This window comes from Aureobasidium namibiae (assembly GCF_000721765.1).
Source record: "Aureobasidium namibiae CBS 147.97 unplaced genomic scaffold scaffold_1, whole genome shotgun sequence".
NCBI classification, from domain to species: domain Eukaryota; kingdom Fungi; phylum Ascomycota; class Dothideomycetes; order Dothideales; family Saccotheciaceae; genus Aureobasidium; species Aureobasidium namibiae.
In genome coordinates, this window is record NW_013581208.1 from 2,246,724 (window position 1) to 2,270,997 (window position 24,274).

General features: G+C 51.1%; 12 protein-coding genes across 12 annotated transcripts; 6 read left to right on the forward strand and 6 right to left on the reverse strand.

The window, feature by feature from the left end:
* Positions 1 to 165: 165 nt before the first annotated feature.
* Positions 166 to 1,093, forward strand: M436DRAFT_35062 (uncharacterized protein; the record flags this gene model as incomplete). The annotated part of the gene is made up of 3 exons (XM_013576149.1): positions 166 to 231; positions 289 to 719; positions 775 to 1,093. 3 exons carry the CDS (start codon positions 166 to 168, stop codon positions 1,091 to 1,093), a joined length of 816 nt encoding a protein of 271 aa, XP_013431603.1.
* A 371-nt stretch (positions 1,094 to 1,464) lies between these two features.
* M436DRAFT_35296 (DEAD/DEAH box helicase) lies at positions 1,465 to 5,679 on the forward strand (the record flags this gene model as incomplete). Its single annotated transcript, XM_013576197.1, has 1 exon — positions 1,465 to 5,679. One exon carries the CDS (start codon positions 1,465 to 1,467, stop codon positions 5,677 to 5,679), a length of 4,215 nt encoding a protein of 1,404 aa, XP_013431651.1.
* A 126-nt stretch (positions 5,680 to 5,805) lies between these two features.
* M436DRAFT_35346 (DUF125-domain-containing protein) lies at positions 5,806 to 6,720 on the reverse strand (the record flags this gene model as incomplete). The annotated part of the gene is made up of 2 exons (XM_013576206.1): positions 5,806 to 6,319; positions 6,377 to 6,720. 2 exons carry the CDS (start codon positions 6,718 to 6,720, stop codon positions 5,806 to 5,808), a joined length of 858 nt encoding a protein of 285 aa, XP_013431660.1.
* Positions 6,721 to 7,575: 855 nt separating this feature from the next.
* M436DRAFT_78038 (phosphatidylglycerol specific phospholipase) lies at positions 7,576 to 9,260 on the forward strand (the record flags this gene model as incomplete). The annotated part of the gene is made up of 5 exons (XM_013577007.1): positions 7,576 to 7,722; positions 7,778 to 7,913; positions 7,964 to 8,672; positions 8,732 to 8,881; positions 8,942 to 9,260. The coding sequence occupies 5 exons, from the start codon at positions 7,576 to 7,578 to the stop codon at positions 9,258 to 9,260; spliced, it is 1,461 nt and encodes a 486-aa protein (XP_013432461.1).
* Positions 9,261 to 10,291: 1,031 nt separating this feature from the next.
* On the reverse strand, positions 10,292 to 10,971 carry M436DRAFT_60128 (uncharacterized protein; the record flags this gene model as incomplete). The annotated part of the gene is made up of 2 exons (XM_013576707.1): positions 10,292 to 10,592; positions 10,682 to 10,971. 2 exons carry the CDS (start codon positions 10,969 to 10,971, stop codon positions 10,292 to 10,294), a joined length of 591 nt encoding a protein of 196 aa, XP_013432161.1.
* Positions 10,972 to 11,637: 666 nt separating this feature from the next.
* M436DRAFT_78039 (uncharacterized protein) lies at positions 11,638 to 13,203 on the reverse strand (the record flags this gene model as incomplete). Its single annotated transcript, XM_013577008.1, has 2 exons — positions 11,638 to 12,337; positions 12,386 to 13,203. 2 exons carry the CDS (start codon positions 13,201 to 13,203, stop codon positions 11,638 to 11,640), a joined length of 1,518 nt encoding a protein of 505 aa, XP_013432462.1.
* Positions 13,204 to 13,438: 235 nt separating this feature from the next.
* M436DRAFT_69325 (uncharacterized protein) lies at positions 13,439 to 13,946 on the forward strand (the record flags this gene model as incomplete). Its single annotated transcript, XM_013576843.1, has 2 exons — positions 13,439 to 13,514; positions 13,651 to 13,946. 2 exons carry the CDS (start codon positions 13,439 to 13,441, stop codon positions 13,944 to 13,946), a joined length of 372 nt encoding a protein of 123 aa, XP_013432297.1.
* Positions 13,947 to 14,221: 275 nt separating this feature from the next.
* Positions 14,222 to 16,670, reverse strand: M436DRAFT_36933 (Cullin-domain-containing protein; the record flags this gene model as incomplete). The annotated part of the gene is made up of 2 exons (XM_013576498.1): positions 14,222 to 14,282; positions 14,344 to 16,670. 2 exons carry the CDS (start codon positions 16,668 to 16,670, stop codon positions 14,222 to 14,224), a joined length of 2,388 nt encoding a protein of 795 aa, XP_013431952.1.
* A 647-nt stretch (positions 16,671 to 17,317) lies between these two features.
* Positions 17,318 to 18,732, reverse strand: M436DRAFT_78042 (uncharacterized protein; the record flags this gene model as incomplete). Its single annotated transcript, XM_013577009.1, has 3 exons — positions 17,318 to 18,240; positions 18,288 to 18,605; positions 18,654 to 18,732. 3 exons carry the CDS (start codon positions 18,730 to 18,732, stop codon positions 17,318 to 17,320), a joined length of 1,320 nt encoding a protein of 439 aa, XP_013432463.1.
* A 629-nt stretch (positions 18,733 to 19,361) lies between these two features.
* M436DRAFT_69327 (uncharacterized protein) lies at positions 19,362 to 20,764 on the forward strand (the record flags this gene model as incomplete). Its single annotated transcript, XM_013576844.1, has 2 exons — positions 19,362 to 20,192; positions 20,324 to 20,764. 2 exons carry the CDS (start codon positions 19,362 to 19,364, stop codon positions 20,762 to 20,764), a joined length of 1,272 nt encoding a protein of 423 aa, XP_013432298.1.
* Positions 20,765 to 22,006: 1,242 nt separating this feature from the next.
* Positions 22,007 to 22,537, forward strand: M436DRAFT_35360 (uncharacterized protein; the record flags this gene model as incomplete). The annotated part of the gene is made up of 1 exon (XM_013576209.1): positions 22,007 to 22,537. The coding sequence occupies one exon, from the start codon at positions 22,007 to 22,009 to the stop codon at positions 22,535 to 22,537; it is 531 nt and encodes a 176-aa protein (XP_013431663.1).
* Positions 22,538 to 23,129: 592 nt separating this feature from the next.
* On the reverse strand, positions 23,130 to 23,429 carry M436DRAFT_78044 (uncharacterized protein; the record flags this gene model as incomplete). Its single annotated transcript, XM_013577010.1, has 2 exons — positions 23,130 to 23,159; positions 23,226 to 23,429. 2 exons carry the CDS (start codon positions 23,427 to 23,429, stop codon positions 23,130 to 23,132), a joined length of 234 nt encoding a protein of 77 aa, XP_013432464.1.
* Positions 23,430 to 24,274: the final 845 nt, after the last annotated feature.

Consider the following 24,274-nt stretch of genomic DNA (forward strand, 5'->3'; position numbering starts at 1 on the left):
CGAAGGTCGAGGCCAGGTGGTGGTGGAGCTGTATAGAATTGCCAAGAAGGCAAGAAGCCCGAGCTCGGGAGCCACGTTTATCTTTCGAATACCTCCCCGCAGCTCTCTTGCTCTGCGTGACCTTTTTGAGAAGACATTGTATACCACACATTCAAATCAGTCATTATGGTGTCCCTGAAGCTCAGCGCATTTGCGCTCTTTGCATTGAAGGCCATCTCAGCCTACGCTCAGGTTCGTTCAGTCCCCAATGGCAAGCGACTGAAGGTCTCCAGCTAATGACGTGTACAGGCTCCTGAGACCGTAGAGGAGATGGAGAACCCCGATGTCCAGCAGACTCCCAAATTGAATGTCGACGTCTCGGTTTCCTTCCCTAACTCCGAGGTCTTCGGTGTCAAGCTCGTCAATGGACATGCGACCAACGCTGTCTTGTCCATCGCCAACCACGAGACCACCCCCGTCCACCTGAACATCATTGGTGGCTCTCTCTTGAACCAGAGAACCAACAGCAGCTTGACTGCCGCCAAGTACGACCTCTTGATCCCTGCCGGCGAGAAGGAGACTGCCACCTACAGCTTTGCTGTCGACATGCACCCCCAGGATTTGACCCTCAACTTGGCTGCTGTCTTCAAGGACCAGTTCGGCATGACCCACGTCTACCCTGCCTTCAATGGCACCGTCTCGGTTGTTGAGGCTCCCACGAGTTTCTTCGACCCTCAGATGTAAGCAGCTTTCCCAGACCGTGTAGTCAATCATGGACTAACGTTGTCTTCTCAGCATTTTCCTCTACCTCGTCCTCAGCGGTGTCTTTGCTGGTACCGTCTACTTCATCTACAACACCTGGATCACCACCTTCTTCCCCCAGAAGAAGGGTCGCGGCAAGGGCGGCGAGCGCGCCAAGCGCTCTTCCGGCGGTACCAAGAAGGTCGACCCTGCTGACCAGGTCAGCGTCATCGGTGCTGATGGCCCTGCTGTCACCAGCGGTGCCGCTGCCTACGACGAGTCCTGGATCCCTGCCCACCACTTGTCTCGCCCTCAGGCCAAGCGTGTCGCATCTGGCGCCAAGCCCAGATCCAGAAGCAGACCCGCCGCATAGGGGCGTGCAAGAGTAGGATATGGAACACTTCCTCCCCGAAGCAGCATGCATGCTTGGAGAGAAGTGTACATTGCATACGAAGGATGTATTTCTAGAGGCTCAAAAGCAGTGGGCGGGTTTTTTTTGGGTAGTAGGATTTGCATTTAGGAGTAGATGGATGACGAGAACCACTATTCGTTCCAGAAGCCTCGCTCACACACAAGACCGCTAAGCGGCTCTATGTTCACGTCCGATGTTTGACATATCGCTTTGTAAAAGTTGCCAAGTGATTGATCATTGTGGACCCCAGATTCATTATCTCCGCTTTTCGCCGTCATACCAGTGAATTATTTATCGAAGGAGCGGCAACGAGCCTGCGACGAACCCAGAAAATGGTCAACAAACCTCACGCTCCCAGAAGCAGCAATAAGTCTGGCAAGAAGACGACGTCGACGGCCGCGACAGCAAACGGCGAAGACACGAGTTACATAGTCTTCTCCAACGGCAAGGACTCGAAAAAGACAAAGAAGACCGAGCCACCACCTCCCGCCGCGACCAGCACTGCTAAGACCAAGGGAAAGAATGCTGGCCCCGAACTCGATGTCGCTGGTGATCCGGTCAAGAAACCCGACACACGAACCTTGATCGGCGGGCAATCCTGGACTGGAAAACTCCCCGTCAACATGCTCTCCGAGCACTGTCAAAAGCAGAAATGGGAGAAGCCTGAATACACAATGCACCGCTCTTCTGATCCGCCAGGTCAAATCTCTGCTGTCATTCTCAAGTGGAAGAACCCAAAGACTCAGGAGATGGTCTCATTACCACCCATGTCACTTCCACCAGCGAAGCGATCGCTGGGTGTACAGGAAACCGCTGTAGAAGCTAGACATTTCGCCGCTACCTATGCGCTTTACCGAGTCGCCAACGCCAAAAACCTCCATATGATGATGCCGCCCAACTATCGCGATCTATGGAAAGGGGAGTTTGCGGATATGAGGAGGGAAGCGACAAAGGAGGGTATGGGTTGGCTATACGCAGCCGATCCCTTCCAAGCGCGAAAAGAATGGGATGACGAAAGAGCTGCCAAAGACAAGAAGAGACAAGAAAGAGAAAAGCAGATGGAAGCAGAGAAGAAGGACAACAATACCCCGGGTGTCAACAAGAACCCTGGAAGAGGCTGGACTAGAGCTCCCAAAGTCGAGATGGGCAAGAAGATGCGTAGGGATGTCGAGGCTTTGGTCAGACAGGCTGCTCTTTGGAACCCGCATGGCGTCACTCTCTCGAATGCAGAAAAAAAACATATCGTTCAGGATCTAACTAAACTGGGATTCCGTCCTTCTCACGTTGAGGAAGCAGTGGAAATTTGTAAAGATCGAGAAGAGACCATCGAGTGGCTGCTGATCCACGTTCCGGAAGATGACCTGCCTAAGTGGAGTTTGCCCGAGAACTACTCTGCTGGAGTATCGATGGCTAGTAGCGATCTTGCTCGCGAAGGCAAACTGAAACGTCTCGCCATCACTGGATACGCTTTGGAGCTCTGCGAAGAGGCGCTAGACGCATCTTCTGGCGACGAGGCAGGAGCAGCGGAGAGGCTACAGCATAGACTTCTGGGAAGCCTGGACTCGTCGTCTCTGGAGTCTACGACTGAGGCGTTGAACATCTCTGACGACACTGATGTGTGGGAGGAAGAGCAAGTCATATTGGCTTCAATCTACAGCGACAGATACAAGTCGACCAAGACTTCTTGCCAAATTGTCTTGGAGGTCACTGAAAAGCCGAAGGAACGCGTCATACTTCATGCTCAAAAACCGACTGCTAGGTACCCGAACGTCGTCCCAGTCTTGTCTATCGAGGCCCCACTACCCGCATACATCCGCCTGAGCATCCTCAAGCATGCTCTGCTACAGGCTCAATCTGATTTTTTGGGCGAGCAGATGTTGTTCAACATCATCGACTGGCTTGAGCATGAGATCCCTAACATAATTGCCAATCCTGGCAGGTTGAGCAGTATTGCTTCGGTTTCGTCTACTTCAGCCGAGCCTGATGTAGAGGTCGCTAGTCGCAGACGCCAACGGCCCAGACGTATGCCCAGACCCATCAACTGGCAGCCTTCAACGCCAGCAAGTCAGAAGATTCTCGCCGACTGGCAAGCGAGACAAGACACCCCTGCACAACAACGGATGATGGCAGCACGACAATCACTACCTGCGTGGAAGTTGCGAAATGCTATTGTCGAAGCCGTCACATCTTCTCAAGTCACCATTATCTCTGGTGAAACTGGTTCCGGAAAGTCTACTCAGTCTGTACAGTTTGTTCTTGATGACATGATCAGGCAAGGACTTGGAGAAGCGGCGAACATCATCTGTACCCAGCCTCGCAGAATCTCGGCTCTAGGTCTGGCAGATCGTGTCGCTGATGAGCGTTGTGTTAAGGTTGGTGAAGAGGTCGGTTTCTCGATCAGGGGTGAGTCGAAACAGAAAGCTGGCACCACTAAGATCACGTTCGTCACTACCGGTGTGCTGTTGAGACGACTACAGACATCAGGTGGAAAGCCACAAGATGTTGTCGATGCCCTGGCTGATGTCAGTCATGTGGTCATTGATGAAGTTCACGAACGCAGTCTGGACACTGATTTCCTCATGGTGCTCCTGAGAGACGTGCTGCAGGTTCGCAAAGATCTCAAGTTGATCCTCATGTCTGCTACTCTGGACGCACAGATCTTCAAGAGCTACTTTGCTGGCAAGATGAGCGTGAGCACAGTTGAGATTGAAGGCCGAACTCATCCTGTCCAGGATGTCTACCTCGACGATATCCTTCGCATGACTGGTTTCGCTGGCGGTATCACCGAGGATGGTGACGAAGAGAGTAGCAAGGAGCCTAGTATGGGTGCAGCTCTGCGAAGTGTTGGCATGAAGATCAACTATGACCTCATCTCAGACACTGTACAGACCATCGACGAACAACTAGGCTCTCAAGAAGGCGGTATTCTTATCTTCCTTCCTGGTCTTGCCGAGATCGACCGCACACTCAAGTCATTACAGCATCTCCACCATATTCACGCCTTGCCTCTACACGCTTCTTTGCAGCCAGCGGAGCAAAAGCGAGTCTTCCCTCCCGCACCCGCCGGCAAACGCAAAGTCATCTGTGCGACCAACGTCGCGGAGACTTCAATCACAATCGAAGATATCGTTGCCGTCATCGATTCTGGTCGCGTCAAAGAAACCAGCTTCGACGCTGCAAACGGCATGACTAAACTCGAGGAAGTATGGGCGTCTAGAGCGGCTTGCAAACAACGTCGTGGTCGTGCCGGTCGTGTACGAGCAGGTACTTGCTACAAGCTGTACACCAAGCAAGCCGAAACCACGAAGATGGCCGAGCGCCCCGATCCTGAGATCTTGCGTGTACCATTAGAGCAGTTGTGCTTGAGCGTCAAGGCGATGGGTGTTCTGGATGTTCCTTCCTTCCTGTCCAGGGCCATCACGCCTCCCTCTACGCTTGCTGTCAGCGGTGCTCTGACGACATTACATCGTATGGGTGCCCTTGATGGTGCAGAACTTACAGCTCTGGGACGCCATCTCAGCTCCATTCCCGCTGATCTTCGATGCGGCAAGTTGCTTGTTTATGGCGCGGTGTTTGGCTGCTTGGATGCTTGTCTCACCATTGCATCGATCCTTACCGCACGCTCACCTTTCGTATCTCCTCCTGCCCGCCGCGATGAGGCTAAGACTGCTCGATTGGCATTTGCACCAGGCGGGCAGGGTGATCTCCTCTGCGATCTTCGCGCGTTTGAATTATGGACGCAGAAACGCACTGAAGGCATGCCATCCTCCTCCCTGCGCCAATGGTGCGACACGAACTTTTTGTCTACGCAGACACTATTCGATATAAATACCAACCGCAGACAGTACATGTCTTCTCTCCAAGAGATCGGGTTCTTGAACTATACTTCTGCATCCTCAGCTACTGCAGACTACAATGCTAGGAACAGCAATACTGCTCTCGTTCGCGCATTGGTGGCTGCAGCTTTCTCTCCTCAAGTCGCGCGTATAGAGTTCCCGGATACCAAGTACGCAGCCTCAGTCTCTGGTGCAGTAGCGCTCGACCCAGAAGCAAGAACGATAAAGTACTTCCGCGAACCCAATGCTGCTGCCGCACCTACTCTGCCATCACAAAACGGAAAGACAGCAGCACCGCAACAACAACCAGAACAGGGCAGTTCAAGGCTATTCATCCATCCAAGCAGCGTCCTCTTCTCCTCAGCCCCAGGCCAAAACTTCCCTCCCACCACCGCTTTCATCTCCTACTTTTCCCTCCTCAGCACTTCCAAGACGTTTATTCGCGACTTGACTCCCTTTAATGCATACACTTTGCTTTTGTTTTCAGGGGATATCGCACTGGATACGCAGAATAGAGGGTTGGTGGTCGATGGGTGGATCAGACTCAAAGGATGGGCGAGAATTGGAGTGCTGGTGGGAAGGTTGAGGGGAATGCTTGATCAGGTTTTGGAGGGACTTGTGGAGAGGCCTGGGGAACAGCTCAAGGGTAGGGAGAAGGGGTTGGTGGATTTGGTTGCTAGGTTGGTTGAGTTGGATGGGTTGGACAGGTAGAGAAGGGGTTTATTAGGTGTGAATGGGTGTCCTAGTAGGCTGAGAATAACTCAGGAAAGTGGTCAAAAGCATGGACATGAATATTGACGTTTTCGAATGGTCTCTCTAGTTCTCCCTTGGCCTTGTTCAGTCCGACGCAAGATTATGGAACAATCTGATAATCCCCATCGCACATCCCGCAGCCACACCGCCCACAAACATCATCTGCACTCCACCCACCACACCCTGCCACACCCTCCCATCACCCTTCCACCCCGCAACAAAGCAGGTCTTGCAATACCCAAACAGAAACAAACAACTTAACATGACGCCAAAGGACCAACACAATGCCACCAACACATCTTCTCTGGGCACAAAAAAGTATGGGATCAGAGGCACCAGACCTCCTATCAGATAGCTGAGGCCGATGGTGATGGCACAGGTGATTGCTCGCGAGCTGGCGGGCTCGGGTTGCATGTGCTCGAAGCGCATTAGGAAGTCAAGCAGGTGTGGTGATTTGGAGAGGTGGAGACTTAGTTCGTTGACGAGTGTGTCTGGTAGTTCGAAGGGATTGAGGACACTTGAGATAGAGGATGCTGCTGTGCAAGGGGTTTCTGCGATCTGCTCGCGGGTGGAAGAGTAAGTGGCTCGATATGATTCCCTGCATTGCGATCCTTAGCAAGAAATTGGCAGAGGTGCTATAACAGGAAGGACTCACTCTTCGCTTTTGGCACCTAGGTATCCTCCAAGGCCCATGGAGATGGCACCGGCGATCAGTTCTGCGACGCCACCGAGAATCACTACTCTTGAGTCCCCCAAAGCTGACAAGCCTGCTGTCAAAGCGAATGGGACGGTTAAGCCGTCGGAAAGTCCGATGATGGCATCTGATATGACTCGAGCATCAATCACCGTCTTTTTTCTGTGTGCCTCAGGCTCAAGAGAGGCATCAACCTGAGCCGATGCGAGCGACTCGACATCAGTCGATGTCCTGAGCTGAGAATATGGCTTTTCCGAAAGGTCTTGTGAAGATGTCCAGAGGGGTTTCGCCCATGTGAAAGACATGTCTGCAGGAGAAAAGGAAATGATGATTTCTGGGAAGATTGTGTGGATAAAAGCTTGTAGGTTCTTTGCTTGACTTTGGTTACTCTGGCGAAGTGTCATATATTACTCTCAGGAACTGGGTGCATCTTGAATTGGTCGTGGAACTCAATCTTGGTTCATCTACATAAATCACGGCAACTTCGTTGTCGAGGACATGCCGTGTGTTGAAGCTGGCGCAGCTTTCCAGAAAATCAATATTGGCCTATCGTACAAACAACGTGCTATCAATTGTAAGGATGTCTCGACAAGCATGCGGTATGTACAAAGATTTTTCGAAGATCATCCACGTATCAGATGCAGGGACTGAAGCTTGTCTAAATACTTGCCGGGATTACCGTTCAGGCACGGGTCTCGGCACTGAGGTGTTTGGGCAACTGACCTATCGTGTGCCACCTGTATTCGTCGCCTCCTGCGACCTGTCTTGCCGTCCTTAACTGACTTGCCCCACCTATCCTAAGCAGCCGCGCGGGGCTCTGCTATACAGCAACTTTGTCGACACGACGTGCTACAGTTACGCTTCTTCAATGGTCCAAGTCTCCAATTCTCTCGTGTTCACCGCTGCCTGTAGATATCTGCGCATGTGGGCCAGCATGCCCAACGATATGCGGCTTGACGCTAGACGGCAGGCAAGAACTATCTCCGTGACCATCATGGCCTCACACGGTGATAAGGGTAATACACGTGGTGAGGGTTTTCATCACCGTTGGTGTTCAGAGCTTCGCATCAATCTCCAGTCAAGAAGTATAAGATGGACGTCAAACATGCTTTGGAAATATTCTCGACAGTTAAGTAACCCAATCTTGTGAACATACAGTCATGAAGGCAATCACAGTTTTGGCCGCTGCCTCATCCCTTTCAGGCTTTGCTTCTGCATTACCTTACATGGGTCCTGGACCTTTGGTGGAGATGAGAGAGCAGGGCTCCACCCATAACGATACCAAGTGGACTGACTTAAGAGGAAAGGTCAATCTCTGCAACGGAGATGGATCAATTCGATGGCAGCTGACACAGTCTATAGATCAAATACGTGGTTTATCTCATGATGGAGAACCACAGCTTTGACAACATCGCTGGATACTGGGATTTCCATCCTGACATCGATAATATCCTCAATCTAAAAACTAAATACTGCAATGAGTACACAAATCCTAATTGTATGAAGCCATTGTAGAGTCCGGGAACTTCAAGTTGATCAATGTGTCAGGGACTGTCTGGAACGAAGCTATCGATATCTGCGCTGGCCCTTACGAAGATGAAGTTCCTCTTAAGGATCCCGACCACAACTTCGCCGGTACTTCGTACGAGATCTACAGAAACTGGTTTCCTTCCAAGGACGATCAACCCAACATGGGAGGTTTCATCGAGCGTCAATCTGAGAAGTACAGCGAGACTCCTGGCGACGCTTCGTTTGTCATCAAGGCCTACACTCAAGAAAAGTCCCAAGTCCTTGCCACGCTTGGCCAGAACTTTGCTTTCTGGGATTCATACCATGCCGAGCATCCCGGACCCACCAACCCCAACCGTCAGTTCGCGACATCAGGCTCGACTTGCGGTATGGTGGACAACGGTGACCAAGCTGGTGGTTGGTTCAACAACGTCACCGGAACTGATTGTGCCACTTCCATCTTCGAGTCCTTGTCCAACAAGAACATCAGCTGGAAAAACTACTACGAGTCTGATATCCTCGATGGTTTCATGTACAAGTGGGTCCAGGAGAATGCCATGGACAAGCTTGTCCACGCAGATGAATTCTACGCCGATCTTGAGAATGGCACTCTGCCTACATTCAGCTACATCAACCCTGAGTGCTGCACTATCGACTCGATGCACCCCACCAGCAACATGGCAGCAGGTGAACAGCTCATCAAGCATCTGTACGATGCTGTAAGAAGGTCAAAGTACTGGAATGAAACGTAAGCAATCGGTCCCCTGACCCCAGAAAACCCGAAGGATACTCATACCGTACATATAGCCTGATTATCATCAACTTTGACGAACATGGCGGATTCGCCGACCACGTTCCTCCTCCCTACAACATTCCCGCTCCCGAGGACGGCATAACCTTCAGCGGCCTAAGCGACGCTCACAACGTAACCTACGACTTCACTCGCCTCGGAGTGCGGTAAGCATCTCGGTCCTCACCCTACCCATGTCTCCAACCACTGACACCAATCTCCCACAGCGTCCCCGCTTTGGCCATCTCCCCCTGGATCGCCCCCAACACTCTAATCCACGACCAAGGCACTTCGTACGCGCCCGATTCTGCCTACACACATACCTCCTTCCTGCACTTCCTGCAGGAACTCTGGCAACTCGAAGGTCTGAACAATCGCGTGCAGTGGGCAAAGACGTTCGAGCACGTGTTCCAGGATACTCTGCGTACTGATGTGTTGGAGAAGTTGCCGACGCCGGTGTGGGTTGGTGGCGGTGGACAGCCGGAGCCTGCGCCGTTTTACAAGTTGAATCAGCCGTACAGTTATTATGAGGAGTTGGACGATTGATGAGGGCAGTGAGGAGTTCTGAAAGAAAAGATTTGTGGGATTGGACAAGACTCGGAGCGGTCTTTGTTGTTAGAGATATTGTTGTGGTTGTGAGGTCCTGGAATACAGGGTCGTTTGCTTGATCAAGTAGCAAACAACGACAAAAGTCTCAATGCCCAAGAAAGATAAAGAGGAAGACAAAACAGAGAGTTAGATCCTCTCATTTCTCTTCCTCTGTATAGCATCCCAGATTCTACGTGTTCCTCGGTTCGTCAGAGCAAGACTAATCGACGAGCCCATAGACCCCCCCGACCTGGGGACGTGTGCTTGCCTTTGTAAATTCAAGACAAGTCCCGCAAACGAAACGCCTCGGGTCGATAAACCGTGGATGTCTCTCATGTTCTTCATTCGGTAGATATACTTTCTGCATCCGAGCTTACTCTAGGAGATGCAAATATCCCTGAAAATATTCATCGACCGGTTGCGTTTCGTTCCAAGCACTCAGCTTTCAGCGAAGTAACTCCTATTCTATATATCACTGTGCAAATCAATAGCTAGCTCTATTGAGAGTGACTCCAGCGTGGGATCGTGTCAATCCCTGTTACCTCGTTCTCCAAACCCGGCTTTCAACGGAGTAATCACCATCTTGTAGAGTACTGTGCATTTCTATACACTCTCCTGAGGACGTGTTGCTATAGGAGACAAACCCTTTACAGATACATTGACCGGTTTCGTCTTTTTTTCCGAACCCGGGTTTCAACGGAGTGACCCCTATTCTGTAAATCTTTGTGCATTTCTACAGCTCCCTCTACAAGGAGAGATCAGTTTTGAGATACCGTCAGCCCTTGTCGCTCCGTTGTCGAGACCAGGCTTTCAGCGGAGTAACTCCTTTTCTGGAGCTTACTGTGCATTCCTATGCTAGCTCTAGCAGGGGTGCTCGGGTCCGAAATACCAATGAAACGCAGCCGGTCGACGAATCACAAGATCTTCTATGTGTCCGAACATCAGTACCTTAAGCTATACATCTCGTTTTTCCACGGAGAGTAAAATGATCATACGTCGTCATCGACCCGGTTCATTTCGTTCTCGACTGTTTGTTGCTGGGTTCGAGATACGCCAGACTTCGCCTTCAACCTTTGCGGGTTCCTGAGGTCCCGATCAATAGGTGTGCCAGCACCCAATGTTAATTGGCGACTGAGCGAGGTTGTGGTGGTTTTCTGATGTCTTGAGAAGAGATAGTTATATGAATGTTGAGGTGCCGTGTACATGTTTGTCATACGTTTGATCTGATCTGATTCTGAAATCTCTATATGATGCTTTGAGAGGTAGATCTGCTTCCCTTCATCTTTGCTGCTGTAACAGAGATTATAACATTCGTTACAACACTGTCAAATAATCAGTTATGAACACCGGCCAAATTGCCTTTTATATCGGACACTCACAGCCAGTGACGAAGTGAAAATCGCAAGTAAGCTCTGCTCTGTGGCGGTCGCTCCAGCCCCAATCTCAGGCATATACGAACTCCGGGGCACGCAGGCTCAATCATCAGGTCTATTCTTCCTTCCGAGAGATGTGCGTATGAGAGGTGGGTATCATGGACCTGCTTCTTCGTGCGTGTGGACAATGTGACAAGGTCGGCCGTGTACAAGTACAAAGACGACCCAGAGTCACTGTCCTTCCAGGCCACTAGATGTCTAGTCTGGTTTCTTTTCAAGAATGCCACGGGCTGCATGGTATGGCTGCTCAGGTTCCTCTTTCGTTTTTTTGTATACAAAAGGTTTCCTCAAAGACTGTTTGTCTCTAGCACTAGAGTACCGGGACTAGGGAATCATGTCCGTGATTAATTGAAATTCTCCCCATGCTCCCTCGAGGTGTGTTGGGTAAGTAGACTGCAATGTCTGTCACTTCTCGTAGGAGATGCAGCACCGATAGCTCAGTATCACAGACCCCCTTCTTTTCCTGGATCCTCTTGTCTGCCCTCTAGGCCAGAACTTCTGGTCTCGTACCGCAACTCTGTCCTCCAAGTCACATGTGTGGACGCTTGTCTTTGGTGGAGCGGTAGACGGGCATCGTTATGGACTTATATGCCGAGGTGGAAGAATCAGCATGACGAGGGTACGATAGCAGTATATGAGCATGTGATGTAGCCGTCGTAGAAATCAAGATCATTGATGCAGCAGTGTTAATGAACCGTGAGCGAGAAACAAGAGCAAGTGCAGATATATGCTTATATCCCTACAGTCATGTGCGAGTCGAGGTGACGACACTATCCTTTAAAAAGAAAAAGCATATGTAGAAGGTATACAGATACATTCTAATGGCTACAGATATCATCCTACCTTTTGGCAACATCACTCCATCCATGCAATGCTATGCACAAGCACAATCCCTCTCATCATCACTCCCTCCTTCCCTTCTCCTTACCCACTAAACTCCTAGCGGTGGGACACAGCCAGATCAACGGCCACTCCTTCTCATCACTAGCCTCTTTGGCCAAAATATTCTCGATCTGCTTCACCACCGTTCGATTGCTAGTAACAGTCGTGACTCCCTTTGCCCATCCATGCAAGAACACACTCTGGTTGATTGAGGTCAACTGTGCCTTTACCGCTTCCGCCGATGGTGGCAGTGTAGTTGGTTGCTCCTCTGGCACCTGTGTGAGGATGGGAAGGCGCAAAGACGAGGGAATGGAAAAGCGACTTTGCTTCTCCAACTCTCCACGTAAAGCTTCAGCAGAAAAGCCCGTGTCGCCCATGAAGAGCTTGGTGCGTTCTTTTTCCCCAGCAGTGCCAATGGTATCCACAATCTCCCTCATTCGTCTCGCGGCCTCATCCGTACACACCAACTCTCTATCTGCCAAGGCAGGAAACAACAGGCTGGGAAGTAGATTTTCCTCGTCTTCGATTTCGACTTGGCGTTTTAGGGCGCGGTGGAACCAGGGTTCTGTGGTGACGCTGCAGTGGCTGAAATCGGAGACTAGGGCGAGAAGGATTGTGCAGTCGATGTTTAGGGTGGGGGTGAAGGATGCGAAGGGGTCGGTGAGGAGGTGAGGCATGACGGTGCTGAAAGAAGCGGGCGGGTAGGCTGAGGATGAGGTGCTATGGATGTTAGCGTGGTGTTGCTGAGGAAGAGCGAAGAGGACTTACAGAAGACGCACTCCCAGAGATCGCAGTTGATCTAGTATCCTGTCGATCTCGACCACTTCGCCCTCTCTGAGTTTCGGGAGCACCAAGGTGATTTTGGGGCTGCGGGTTCTGATCTTGACTTCTCTTGCCGCTCTGACTAGATCTTTGGTCATTTTGACCAAGGGCACATCATTATCGTCCGCCTCATCTTTCTTGCTTCCAAACTCTTGCTTTGGCTCTGCTTGGTCGTCTGACTCTTCGTCTTCACTACTACTCGCATCCTCCCAGCCCAGTTTTGCCTTGTCGAATAACAAGCGGTTGTTTGTCAACAAACTGACCTTGAACCACTGCAATCCATCTCCAGCTACTACATCTACAAGCGCTGAGTTTTGCTTCTTCTGTCCTCTTTTCATGCCTTTTTCTTGCCAGTAGAATCTCTTTTGCATGGCTTGGAGTCCAGTGTTGTTTTTCACCACTCCCCAGACGTTTTCCAGAAAGGGGAGATTGGAGGAATTGACAGTGTGTTGAGTCGTTTGTTGCTTTTCCTCTGCATCTTGTCCATGTCCATCTTCGTCTTCGGGATCCGAGCCAGCGGGTTTGGAGGTGGTGGAGGGTTGGGCTGCTGAAGCTTCTTGGGCAGAGGTAAGTCGTTGTAGCGTTCGCAATTCAGATTTGACAGTGTTACGGAAGTGGGCGATTTCGACTTGGTGGTCTTGCTTGCGGGATTTGAGGTATTCCTTGAAGGACTCGAGTTCGGAGAGCAGAGTCTGGCATCGTTGTAGGAGATCGGCTGCCGTTGGTGGAGCATTTGAATGGCCATTGGAGTGAGTCTGGGCCATAATTGGCGTAGAGACACAACCGGTGATCTCGTGAGATCGGAAGCAGCAAGTCGCGTGCTGCAAACAGAAAATCGCAGCAACGGGAGGCCTTACGCAGCACCAAAAGCATGACGTCCAGAGAATCATCCAAACTCTTGGCACCCCCGCGGCGATGGAGACACGGCGACCGACTTGCGACAGCAGGAGCATCAGTACACCCGCTGTCCGTTACACCACACATCACACACATCCCACAATGCCATACTTTACATCCAGCGAAGAGTGGCAGCGCCAATCGGCTCTGCTGCTGCAAGCACGACCAAACACCGTACGTCTCCCCCTGCCTCTCACCCCTCCTCAATCTCCACCATCCAACTGACGCACTTCGACAGACGCGCATAACAACAAAATACCACATCCCCTCCGCCTCATCTCTGTCCTCAAAACCCGCACCTGCAGCAACCACAGACGCCTCCGCAGATTCAAAACCCGCACAGCCCATTGCTCAACTTGAGCTCAAAACCTTCGATCCAGTCTCGGGAACAACGCTGAAATACCGCACCGACAAGGCTGCAGAGGTCGGAAGATTGATCGCTGCAATGGGAAGTTTGGGCAGGGAAATGGCTGCCTTGCCAGAGGTCAAGGGAGATGTAATCATGGAGGATGCGACACAAGACGTTGAAGCGAATGCAGAGGCGCCAGTGCAGGCGCAACCGCAACAGCAGAATACCGCGCCAAAGAAGAAGAAGAAGGGCAAGAAGTGAGAGGCGCAATCACCGAGAAGTGCGTGGAAGTCGAGATGCCAAACAGCCTGTCTTACGGAAACATATGGTTACGAAGAAGCGAGGAGCACGAAAAATAAAAAGCTTCATGATACCCCCTTACTCCGGAGCAAAAGCTACTTCGGCAAAGATTGTACAGAAAAAGGATATGAAAGAATGGGCTCGTGGTTTCATGGTCATGAGCGCTTCCTTGCCAACGCCTTCTATCTGGCAGTAATACGGGCGGGCGCTGTGTTGAATGACGTCGGAACAGACGACTACGCGATGTAGCTATACATGTTGCCCTCTTCGCGCTCCATGTAATCCTTCTCGATAAGTCTGTTGGAATAGAATGTCAGTAAAACATCCTTCCAAGAGTCAGTCGCAAAGAGTCACTTACCTATCGATGTTCTTCTTGATGTCCTTGACGTCCAACACGCCTCTACTCCTCGTTGCCTTGATGACTTCTGCGATCAACTCTGAATGTCCAATCGTCTTTCTCGCCTTCATCACTCTGACCACCGCAGCCTGACACTCAAAGTTCCTGTCCTCGGCCACACGTTCGTGCGTCTCCTTGTTCTCTTCCTTGGTTTCTTTGAGTTGGACCTGGTTGATCTTGACTCTGTACTTGTCGTGCCAGAAGCTCGGGTCAACGGTGAACGTGTCCGTGGGGGAAATCTCTCTTCCTTTGGGGTGCTTTTGCAGTGGTCGCAGTTTTGCACAAGCCAGAGATTGGAGAGTTCGGTTTACTTCTGCTTCTGGAAGTCCTGATTCTGTCTTAATAAAGTCGTAGGTTAGGTGTTCAGAAGCTTCGACATTGTTGAAGAGCAACAGGATGATGGCTTGGAAGGACGATACTACCAACTCCTTCGTGCCCTTGGCAAACTTGGCCTTCATTTGACAGTGAGCCAGTGAGTGCTTCCAGTCGAGTTTCCTTCCGCTGTGCTTGGACTTGTAGTGGCGCTCATACTCATCGATCGCTTGCTGAATGTCTGCGGGGATCATGACGGGGACGACAGGGTAGGTCGGCCATGCCGCTGCCGAAAGTACGTTGACGTTCAGATCGATCTTCGGTCTCTCTTCTCTTTCTTCCATCCGTGACTTGTAGGACGACATCTCTTCACGAGCAAGTTCGACATCTTTGAACATCTGTTCCAGGTTGTGGGTGAACTCTGCACCGCACTCAGTCTTCAGACGCGCAAGCATACTCCGCTCGGCATCCGCACTGGCTGAACGACTCATGAGTAGACGACGAGCAAGATCTTTCTTGTAGAATGCTTCAAAGACTGCCTTGCCATGGACGAATCTGAACAGGTCCAAGACCTGATCGAGTTGTGCACTGACTTCGCTGTCTTCATCAATAGCCTCATTCTCGTCGTGATCTTCCTTTCCAGCATTGTCACGAGCATGTAAAGTCAATTCTGTTGGAATGGCTTTGGCACCTCCGCGAAGGATCTGGTCCACATATTTGGCAATCATCTCTCCAGTCTTTGAGTTGTCCGTACCATGCGTCGCAGCAGACTTTCGTGTCTTGTTGATAAACGTCTCGAAGGATTCGCGCAAAGCATGTCCAAGCTCCTCGCTACGGTGGAAGGAAGTGCGCCAGATATTGTCCAGACGAGTCTTGAGTGACAGTAAACGCTCAACCATCTGTGTGTCATTCTTGTCATCAAAGACAATCTGTGTTCCAGTATCGTCTACCCACTTCTCAAACGCCGGACGAATCTTCGAGCCAAGTCGTCGTCTCTGCAACAGTGCATGCAATTGTTCCAAGTCTTCAGTAGCATAATCGTCCAACAGGTCCGCAACATTGTCCTGATTAGTTAGATAATCGGCCTTGTTCTCGATGATGTGTTCCTCAAGCAGAGCTAAGAGATCCCGTCGAGTACTTTGATCCAGGCCAAAGTCTTCGCAACGTTCGATCTCCTTGGTCATGAAATTGACAGCATTAGTGACATATTCGGGAAGAGACTGCTCAGTGCTCTTCTCGTCAGCCCACTGGACTACGTATTGTTGTGCAAAGGCGAGCATGCGAGGTTCGAAAGTTGTGGAGTAGGTGGCGAGATCGTGGAACATGGAGATGGCCTGTTTGAGGCGGCTTCTGTCAAGCTCTTTCCCAGACCGGTCAATGGAGATCAAGTCACAAGCGCCATCGATTATGCCAGGCTTTAGTGCAGGATCATCGAAGATGTTGTCGCGGAAGATCTTGATGGTAACATCTTGCAGAGAACCCCTAGATGTCTGGAGCAGGTATGAACGGTCCATGTAGTAGAAGATATGGCGAATGGTATGCATCTGCTGGTTCCAGGTAGTCCAAGCATCCAGAACATCATCCAGGACTTGGACGTTGGATTGCTTCTGCTTAGCCAGTAGTGACGTCTTCATGGGACCCCTCACATGTTGCTTGCATCTGGCGCTCAATCTGGCATAGATATCTTCTGCTCTTTTCTGACGGCACAAATTTTCAACACCACGGTATAGCTCCTCCATGGAGAAGTTGACCGGGGCTTGTGTAAAGATGACGTTTAGAGCCTGGTCCAGCTGTGCCCATGTTTCCTCAAAGTATTTGTTTGCATCCCAAGCGGGTTGTGGCTTCAGCGTCTTGACTACGAGCTTCGTAGAAGCAGGTTTCGGTTGGAAGCCCCTGTTAAGCTTGCCAGAGAGGCGGCGTCCAGTGTTGGTAGGCTGCGGATTGCCACTGGCAAGCTTGGTGGAGAAGGAGTACATTTCGGATTGCATGATGGACGGCTGTGTCTTGGGCTTCTTCCGGTTGGGTGACCAATCGTTCTTGGTGGATTGTGATGCCCCAGCCGAGGCTTGAGCGGAGAAGAGGTTCTGGATGGATGGCTCTTTGGCGAGTGAGGGTGGGGGCTCAGAGGCGGGTGGACTTCCTTTTGCTGCTGATGCTGAAGGTCTCTTGCGCTTTTTGGCTGGCAGATGGGGAGGAGATGAATCGGGTGAACGGTCTCCGGCCGGCCTTGATGAAGACGATGGTCGCATCGGAACAAGAATGGAAGATGTCGTCGTTGTGAGATGGGCCAGCGAACTAGACTGTTTAGACTACTCCGCCCGGCGATAAGCTTCCATGACGCGCCCCCAAGCTCCGCATCTCTCGTTGCCGTTCCGCTCCACCTATCCCGGCGATCTACCGCTTGCCAGGGTTGCCCTCGAACATGCAGTTTTTGATCAGTTATTGTTGACAGTGCGGCATCTGGTCACTATTAGATCGAAGAAAGAAAGTCTGTTTGCTATGAAACTTATGATGCGTTACCTCGGGAAGCAAATGTAGGTCCCACAAGCCATTTGCTCTCTGCAAACATGATCTTGTTTTGAATCAAGCAAGCCCATCGTCAGTACAGTTTGCGCCACATCAGTCACCGCATTTCTTCGTTCCCCAAGATATCCCATCCGACTAAGGTCCAGAGCTCAGATTCGAAATTGTCAGTTTTATCCTCCATGTCTTCTGTACAAACAGCTTCTACAGCTTTTGGTGGTTCTCCAAATGCTTCTGGCAGCCTAAGCACATCCTGCTTTGCTTCTGCACCCCTGGGTTCTGAACCAAATATTCGGTCGACCAGTGTGCGTTGGAGTCTCAGCCGTGCTGTGCCAGCAGACGGCATCCCATCAAGATCAGTCACAGCCTTCCTTAAGCAGCCAAGCAGCAGAGGCGCCGATGTGAGGACTCCTCTCATTTCCGTTTGCCTGACAGGGTCGAGCAGCCTGTTATCCGGGAGTGGCAGATTTTGCATCTCCTTTTCGATATTGTCGTCGCGAGGTCCGTCCAGTAAAAGCTCATGTGCTGCTTCTCCTAGCCTGTGAAGCAAATGGTAAACCGCACCTTCGAGAATATTCGCGTGGGACTGGCATGTGGTGGCTGATCCTCGCAGATTCTCGAATAGGCCCTTTCCAAGCTGTGACAGGGCTTGTAAGCCTGGTGTCTCTTGGTCGGGTCGCTTGGACTTGACTTGTATCGCCGCACCTTCTTCGAGACTGGTGAATAGTACATCGAAGAAGCACACACAAGCATGTACGACCTGGCTGGCAAAGTTATCCGCGATATCGACAGATTCCATACGTTTGAGCCCGTTGAAAACACAGATACAACTCCTGGCCACGGCAACAACAGACTTGCTCGCAGAGTCTGCAACATGCACTTTGCGTGGAAGGGACTCGACGATTAGGCCCAGCGCTTGCATGGCCTGGATCAGGTTATAAGCCAGCGCATTCGAGTCAGTGTTCCACATGCGACCTTTGCACAAAGATTGCACACGATGAATATGTCGCATGGCTTTCACAACTGCAATGGATCAGTGCTGATCAAACCGTCGTGTAAGCAAGACACACCTGGATCGATATCGGCAGCAGAGCCAAATTCAGATATGGCGATAGTGCCTGCTTTCATCCTTTTGACCGTTCCGGGCTCCTCTTGCTCGGCTGACTTGCGTTTTCGACCAGGTTTTGAACGAGTCGAAAGTTGAGTGATCTGGGCTTGCAACGCCTCATTTTCCTGTTGGAGGACGAAAGTTGCAGCTTGTTCCTTCTCAAACATGTCATACAGGTTGTCGTGCTGTTTTTGCCAGAATATAGAGAGATTGAACTGTCGAAGTGTCCGATCGTCGTGATGAATGGTTCCAATTGAATCACGAAGATTTTGCACATGTGCTGAACGAATATTAGCTGGGGTGTTCCGTAGGAAGAGGCGTATCTTACCCTGGATGGTCAGATGCTTCGGCTTGCTTCTGACCAAAGCGAGAGCGGCCGCGAGGTGAAGCGGCTGCGGTATCGACATCCTGAGCAACATTCGAACCTAGAGAAATTCGCCGCCGAGATCAAAGAGTGAGAAGGGGGGAGAGGGCAAAGAAGGGTCCTGGAAAGAAAATTGGGTTGTACATAGACTTTCAAGGGAAAGAGCGTTCGACCGCTCCTGCTCCCACGACATACCTAGTATCTGGAGGCCTCACCAATGCAACCATTTGATTGGAATCCGATACTCGGAACTCAAGACCTACCTGGTTAATGTGCAGAAATTCTACTTAAGAAAATCGCGAGTTTCAGCACCCATATTTGTACCTGTTAAACACACGGCAGTTATCAATCGTGAGAGTCAGTGCATACTCCACATGCTGACTATTGTTCGGACAGCGCCTTAAACAATCTTCAGATCACTTCTGGCCTTGTGCCTGGAAGTCAGCTCCAAGCACTACATTGCTGCAATGTCAACATCTCAGGCATGTCTAACCATAGATGCTACGAAGTCGGGAAGCAGAAGAAGAGCCGAGGAAAGAGCTTAAGTATCGCGAATGGAGCAGAAGCTATGACCACCGCGGATCAAGTTCCGTACCCACCATAAACACCTTGATATATCCTGCATCACAATCCTCGACAAGACGCCATCGTTGTGCACACTACTAATCCAATATGGCGACGCCAGCGGTAGTTCGCGACAACTTTGTCTACAACGACGCGTTCTTTGCCCAGGTGGATGAGAACAAGCGACACCCGCGTGCCTCGGTCGCCGAATTGACCCTTCTTCTACGACCCGAGACCAGCTCCACTCCACCAGCCAAGGATCAAGTCGGCCACTGGTACCAAGCTCAACTCGTACGCTATGGATTGCAACCCAGCAAAGACAAAAACACTGCAAAGGTCCGCCTTCTCCAAGCCATCAATGCCAACACACTTTCTGTACCCGCCCACGTTACCAAGCTTGAGAAGGATATGAAGAAGGAGTTCACTGCTGCCGTAAAGAAGACCAAAATTTCCGAGAAGGCTCCCACTGCTCCAGCCAAGAGCAAGAAGAGAACACATGAAGAGGCCACAACAAACACAAAGATCACCTTGACCGTTGGTGGAGTCTCGATCACTGTCGACCAGCAGACTGCTGCATCGATCACCTCCGCTGTAGCTGATGCTGTTCCGGCCGCAAAGAAGACTAAAGTCGTCAAGAATAGTGCTGCTATCTCAAAGGCAAAGCTGGACAAGAATGATGCACCTACGGTCAAACCCAAGAAGTCTGCTCAGAACGCCGAGTCCACCAAATTCAAACCATCGGCGACTATCAACAAGCCAGCAAAGGAGAATACCCCAGCTAAACTGCAAACCGAATCTGCAGAGGTCAAGCCACAAAAGAAAGATGCACCAGCCAAGGCAAAGGCAATCCCTAAGCCCAAGGACCCTCCAGCAGCGGCCAAACCAAAAGCAGAGCTCGAACCCAAGAAGCCAGCTGAGAGAAATACAAGTGAAGCTCCTGTTCGCCAAAAGCAGACAGCTCGTAGAAGCAAGCCATTCAACCCCTTACCAAGCGACAGGCCACCTGGTCATCATCTCAGTACGCACACGATCACACTCCCAGCAACTGGAATGATCCTCCACATATCAAGTCTCAGTCCGACAAAATTATCAACGGCACCTATCTTCTCCATCTGAGATCCCATTCTCCCGCCAATGTTCCCGAGTTCAACGGACCGCCTCGTATCTCTATCCATCACAATATCCACACGGACAAACTCTGGGGACATTTCGTCATCGGACCGAAGACTGGTGTGATTCGCGTTGATGAGTTCTGTCTCGACGGCCCTCGCACCTGCAGCTTCAACTGGCGTGCCCGTGATATGGGTAGCGGGCAGTTGCGTTTCGGACGTGGCTGTGAGGGTGTGATGGAATTTGGTATCCACGGCGTCGACAAAGGTACCTTCTATCGCTTGTTCGACGGCATCGATGTGGATTTTGGCACGAGCAATATTGCTAGAGACACTCAGATGGACTGGCCTGAATGGATGGATCAGTGGGAACACTACGTGAAGGAAGCTTACAATCGCTAAGATCTAGCACTAGAGTTTGACGGTGTAGATAAGGTAGGAGACTCGGTAGGTCGTTGATGTGTGCTTTGGCTTGCAAATACTTTGACCTCCCCATCAGCGCCCAAATTCCACGGCTTGTAACCCTTTTGTCTAAACCATGGACAAAACATGCACAGCTATGAGCAAAGAGCCTTCTTTGTCACGGTATTTTTGTCGCGAATGTCAAAAACGGAAAGGCATTCGTTCCCTAAAGAAGAAGTTGTCGACAACTGTAAAGAATCATTAGGTAGATCAATCTTCACTTACCTCGACCTATTTTGAATGCGCTATGGCAGTACACCTCTTTCGCCGGAAAATACGAGCACGCTTGTCTGTACGTCTGCCAGACAGTGGACGTCTGTATCGAGCTTTTCAGATCAGCAGGGCAAGCGACGTCAGGAGGTCAGGTCCGTGAATGCACCAATATCACCAGGATAATCAAAGACCTCTCAATCCATTGCTTGCAGTCAGTGTAGTTTACTCTGCGCTGTTTGTACATCTGGAGACAGAGGCCCAGGAGAAGGACTACGGACCTCTGAGAGCCAGGAAAGTACATCGTTTCCTCCTTGCTGGGTCACCCGGAAGAGGACGAGGGACAGTGGGAAGAGATCAGGTTCATGGTTGTAATCATGCCGCCCCGCTGGACTCGACTGACCTTCTGCACAGCGGAGACGCAACTGATGCGCTCCAGGAGGAAGACGTTTCACCCATATCATCTGTATCGGGCGCCGATCGAGCCAGGAACTTGTTCACGCCTACTAGTGGATTTCCGCCGCCCCTGATGAACAACCCGACGGTATCGCCGGCCGTTACGTCCAGTTTCTGAATCGCGCAGTCCAAATCGGCCAGCAGCTTGCCCGTGACGGTCACCTTGACGCTCGCCCAGTCGACCAGCTCCAGGAGTCCCTGGATCGTGGCGTCCAGTGCTCTCTCAACTCGGCTGCTCATGATGCCCCCGCCGATACAAACAAGCCTCGCAAGAAGCGTGGCGCAACCGGCAGCAAGTCGACTGCCTCCCCGGACGAAGACCCCAGTGACGACGAGGGACCTGCAGAAACCACGGTTGTCAAGACCAACGATCGGGCCCGTAAGCCTAGATCTGAGCGCTGTGCCCTGGGGAGGGTCCAGTTGCTTCCTTTGACAACAAACAACCGCGATTCTGATTGGGCATCAGGATTCGTCAGTTATCTGCGCCTGATCAAGACCGACCTGGGCACTAAGTCGATGGTCGCGCTGCAGAAGTTGTTGGCCTTCGTGTTCTCACTTGAGGGCGCCAGAAGTCTGGCAACCTCAGCTCAGTTTGCCCGCTCCTCCGCCGGCACCCTCACCCTACACATGGACATCGTGGCTACCCAGGACGCCCGTAGTCACTTTCATTACGCCACTCTCGCCGACTCCTTGGCCCACGTCGCCAAGCAGAAGTTCAACAACGTACTCGCTGAGGTCTCCCTCTCCGTGCAGTACGTCAACGTCGCTCACGTGTTCGCTGACAACGACTACGAGAAGGAATTCGGCCGACTTGGCATGAGAGCATCAAGACGCCGCTACATTCTGACGCAAGCTGTCCGTGGTATGTTTGCGGAAACCCGTGAGGGCGGCAGAGCTGGCCTGCCAGAGGACAAGCAGCTTTCCAAGCAGCACTTCGCTGAGATGAGCAAGCATCTGAACACCGCCTTGAGCTTATCATACCTCAGCGAGGTGTTCGGTCCCGGCATGCACGCTCTCATGCTTGGTGCAGACTGGGAGAGCATGTGAGTATTCTCCAAATATTGCTGCTTCTGCTTCGACCTTTCTAATTTATGCCACAGGACTGAGGCTGCTTTCGATGACCATCTTCCCGAGATGCTCGAGCAACTCAGCAGCTCGAACCCCTGGTTGAGACGCATCGCTGAGCGTGCCAACCAGAATGTCTGGAAGTTCTTCGGTGACGCTGAAGTCTGGGGCCACGTACCACCCCAGCTTCTGAACGTCGAGGTCCTCTCGGAGAGGGATCAACTGGCCTCAAGCATGTACTCCTTGATCTCCCTTCAGGAGCAGGATGACAAAGATCTCGAGGAAGGTTGAGCTCGGCACAAACTCTCCAGTTCAGAGCGCAGGTGAGTAATCGCACCGGGTCCTGCAGAAGGTAAGCCTCGGAGCCTCGAACCTCAACGCCTTGGACAAATCCCATGCAGGAGGACAAGTCTACGACGCCCATGCTTCACTGCAAGAAGGTCATGGTCTACTGTTTTATTTTCGTCTTCTTATCTTACTCTAAATCTGTTTCCAATCTGCCCACAAGGACATCATGCGACTGTGCAGTATATCATAGGTAGACAATCAGGTCTTGCGATCAGTAAACTAATGCTCATTCCTCGGTCTCTACTCTGCGCAAGATCTACATTTATGTTCATGACTACCTGCCAAGGACGGATAGAGATGAAGTCCCTGGATGGTCACAGACCCTAATGAATTGCTCTCGGCCATGTCGTCTAATGTTTCTGGCCTTCTTGTGAGAGGCAGCAGCTTCCGCAGAAGTTGGGAACTTCAAGGTGAATCTCTCTCCAGTGGAAGACTGCTTGCGCTTGCTGACGGTTGATGGAGGCTTGGGTTCAGCCTTCTTGACAGCCTTGAGCTCGATCACCTCAACTTTGAGCTCGGAGAGCATGTTTGCGGTGCAGTCATTGAGTTTGGCGCACACAGGAGCTCTGTATCCATGTCAGAACTTGTCGTATCCATAATCTGTTCATCTCGGTCCGTCGTGGTCAGCGATGTCTCCAAAAGGTATAGCACGTCACAGAAGAGAGATCAAGTCTTCGAACCACGAAAGATATAGATTTATCTCCGAGCTTCGATACCCGCGTTTCTCAGGTAGGACATTTGTCGCTAGCTATCTAGCGGGGAGTAATAAAGCCCCGGAAAGCTCACAAGCCTGATAAATTGCTACCAACTGCTCTCTCCATTCCAACGCAGAGATCGTTCAGCATGTGCAATGATGCTCTAAATTCATTCAGCATCAAGCATCACCGGATACCGGCTTTGTCATTACATCAACATTGTCGTACACCTGGGTACAACTCAATGCACACGATGACAAACGTCCTTTGGATACGGATCTGCTCACACACGTCATGTCAGATATACACTGGGAAGTTACAGCAAGCAGTGAGTTTCTCCACAAACACCATCACCTCCCAAATTTAGAACGACCCTGCATATTTCACATCTGAGACAAAGCTTGGTCGCGGCCACGAAGCTTGGTATCAAATTTTATTCCCGGATATATCTAGAGTTATTGCCTGATCGTATACACGTTGCTGGATCTGCTGCAGATATGCCCTCTTCGAGTCTTGATACGAAGGGGGTCTATTTGCGTAGTTGTGTGTGGTGGACTTACATACAAACACCTGTAGAGCGTAGTCCTGTGACTCATTGAACGTGTTGATCTTGGACTTACACTTTCCAGATAACTCACAATTTACATCGAGTCCAGCGGAGGCTCGTCGAAATTGT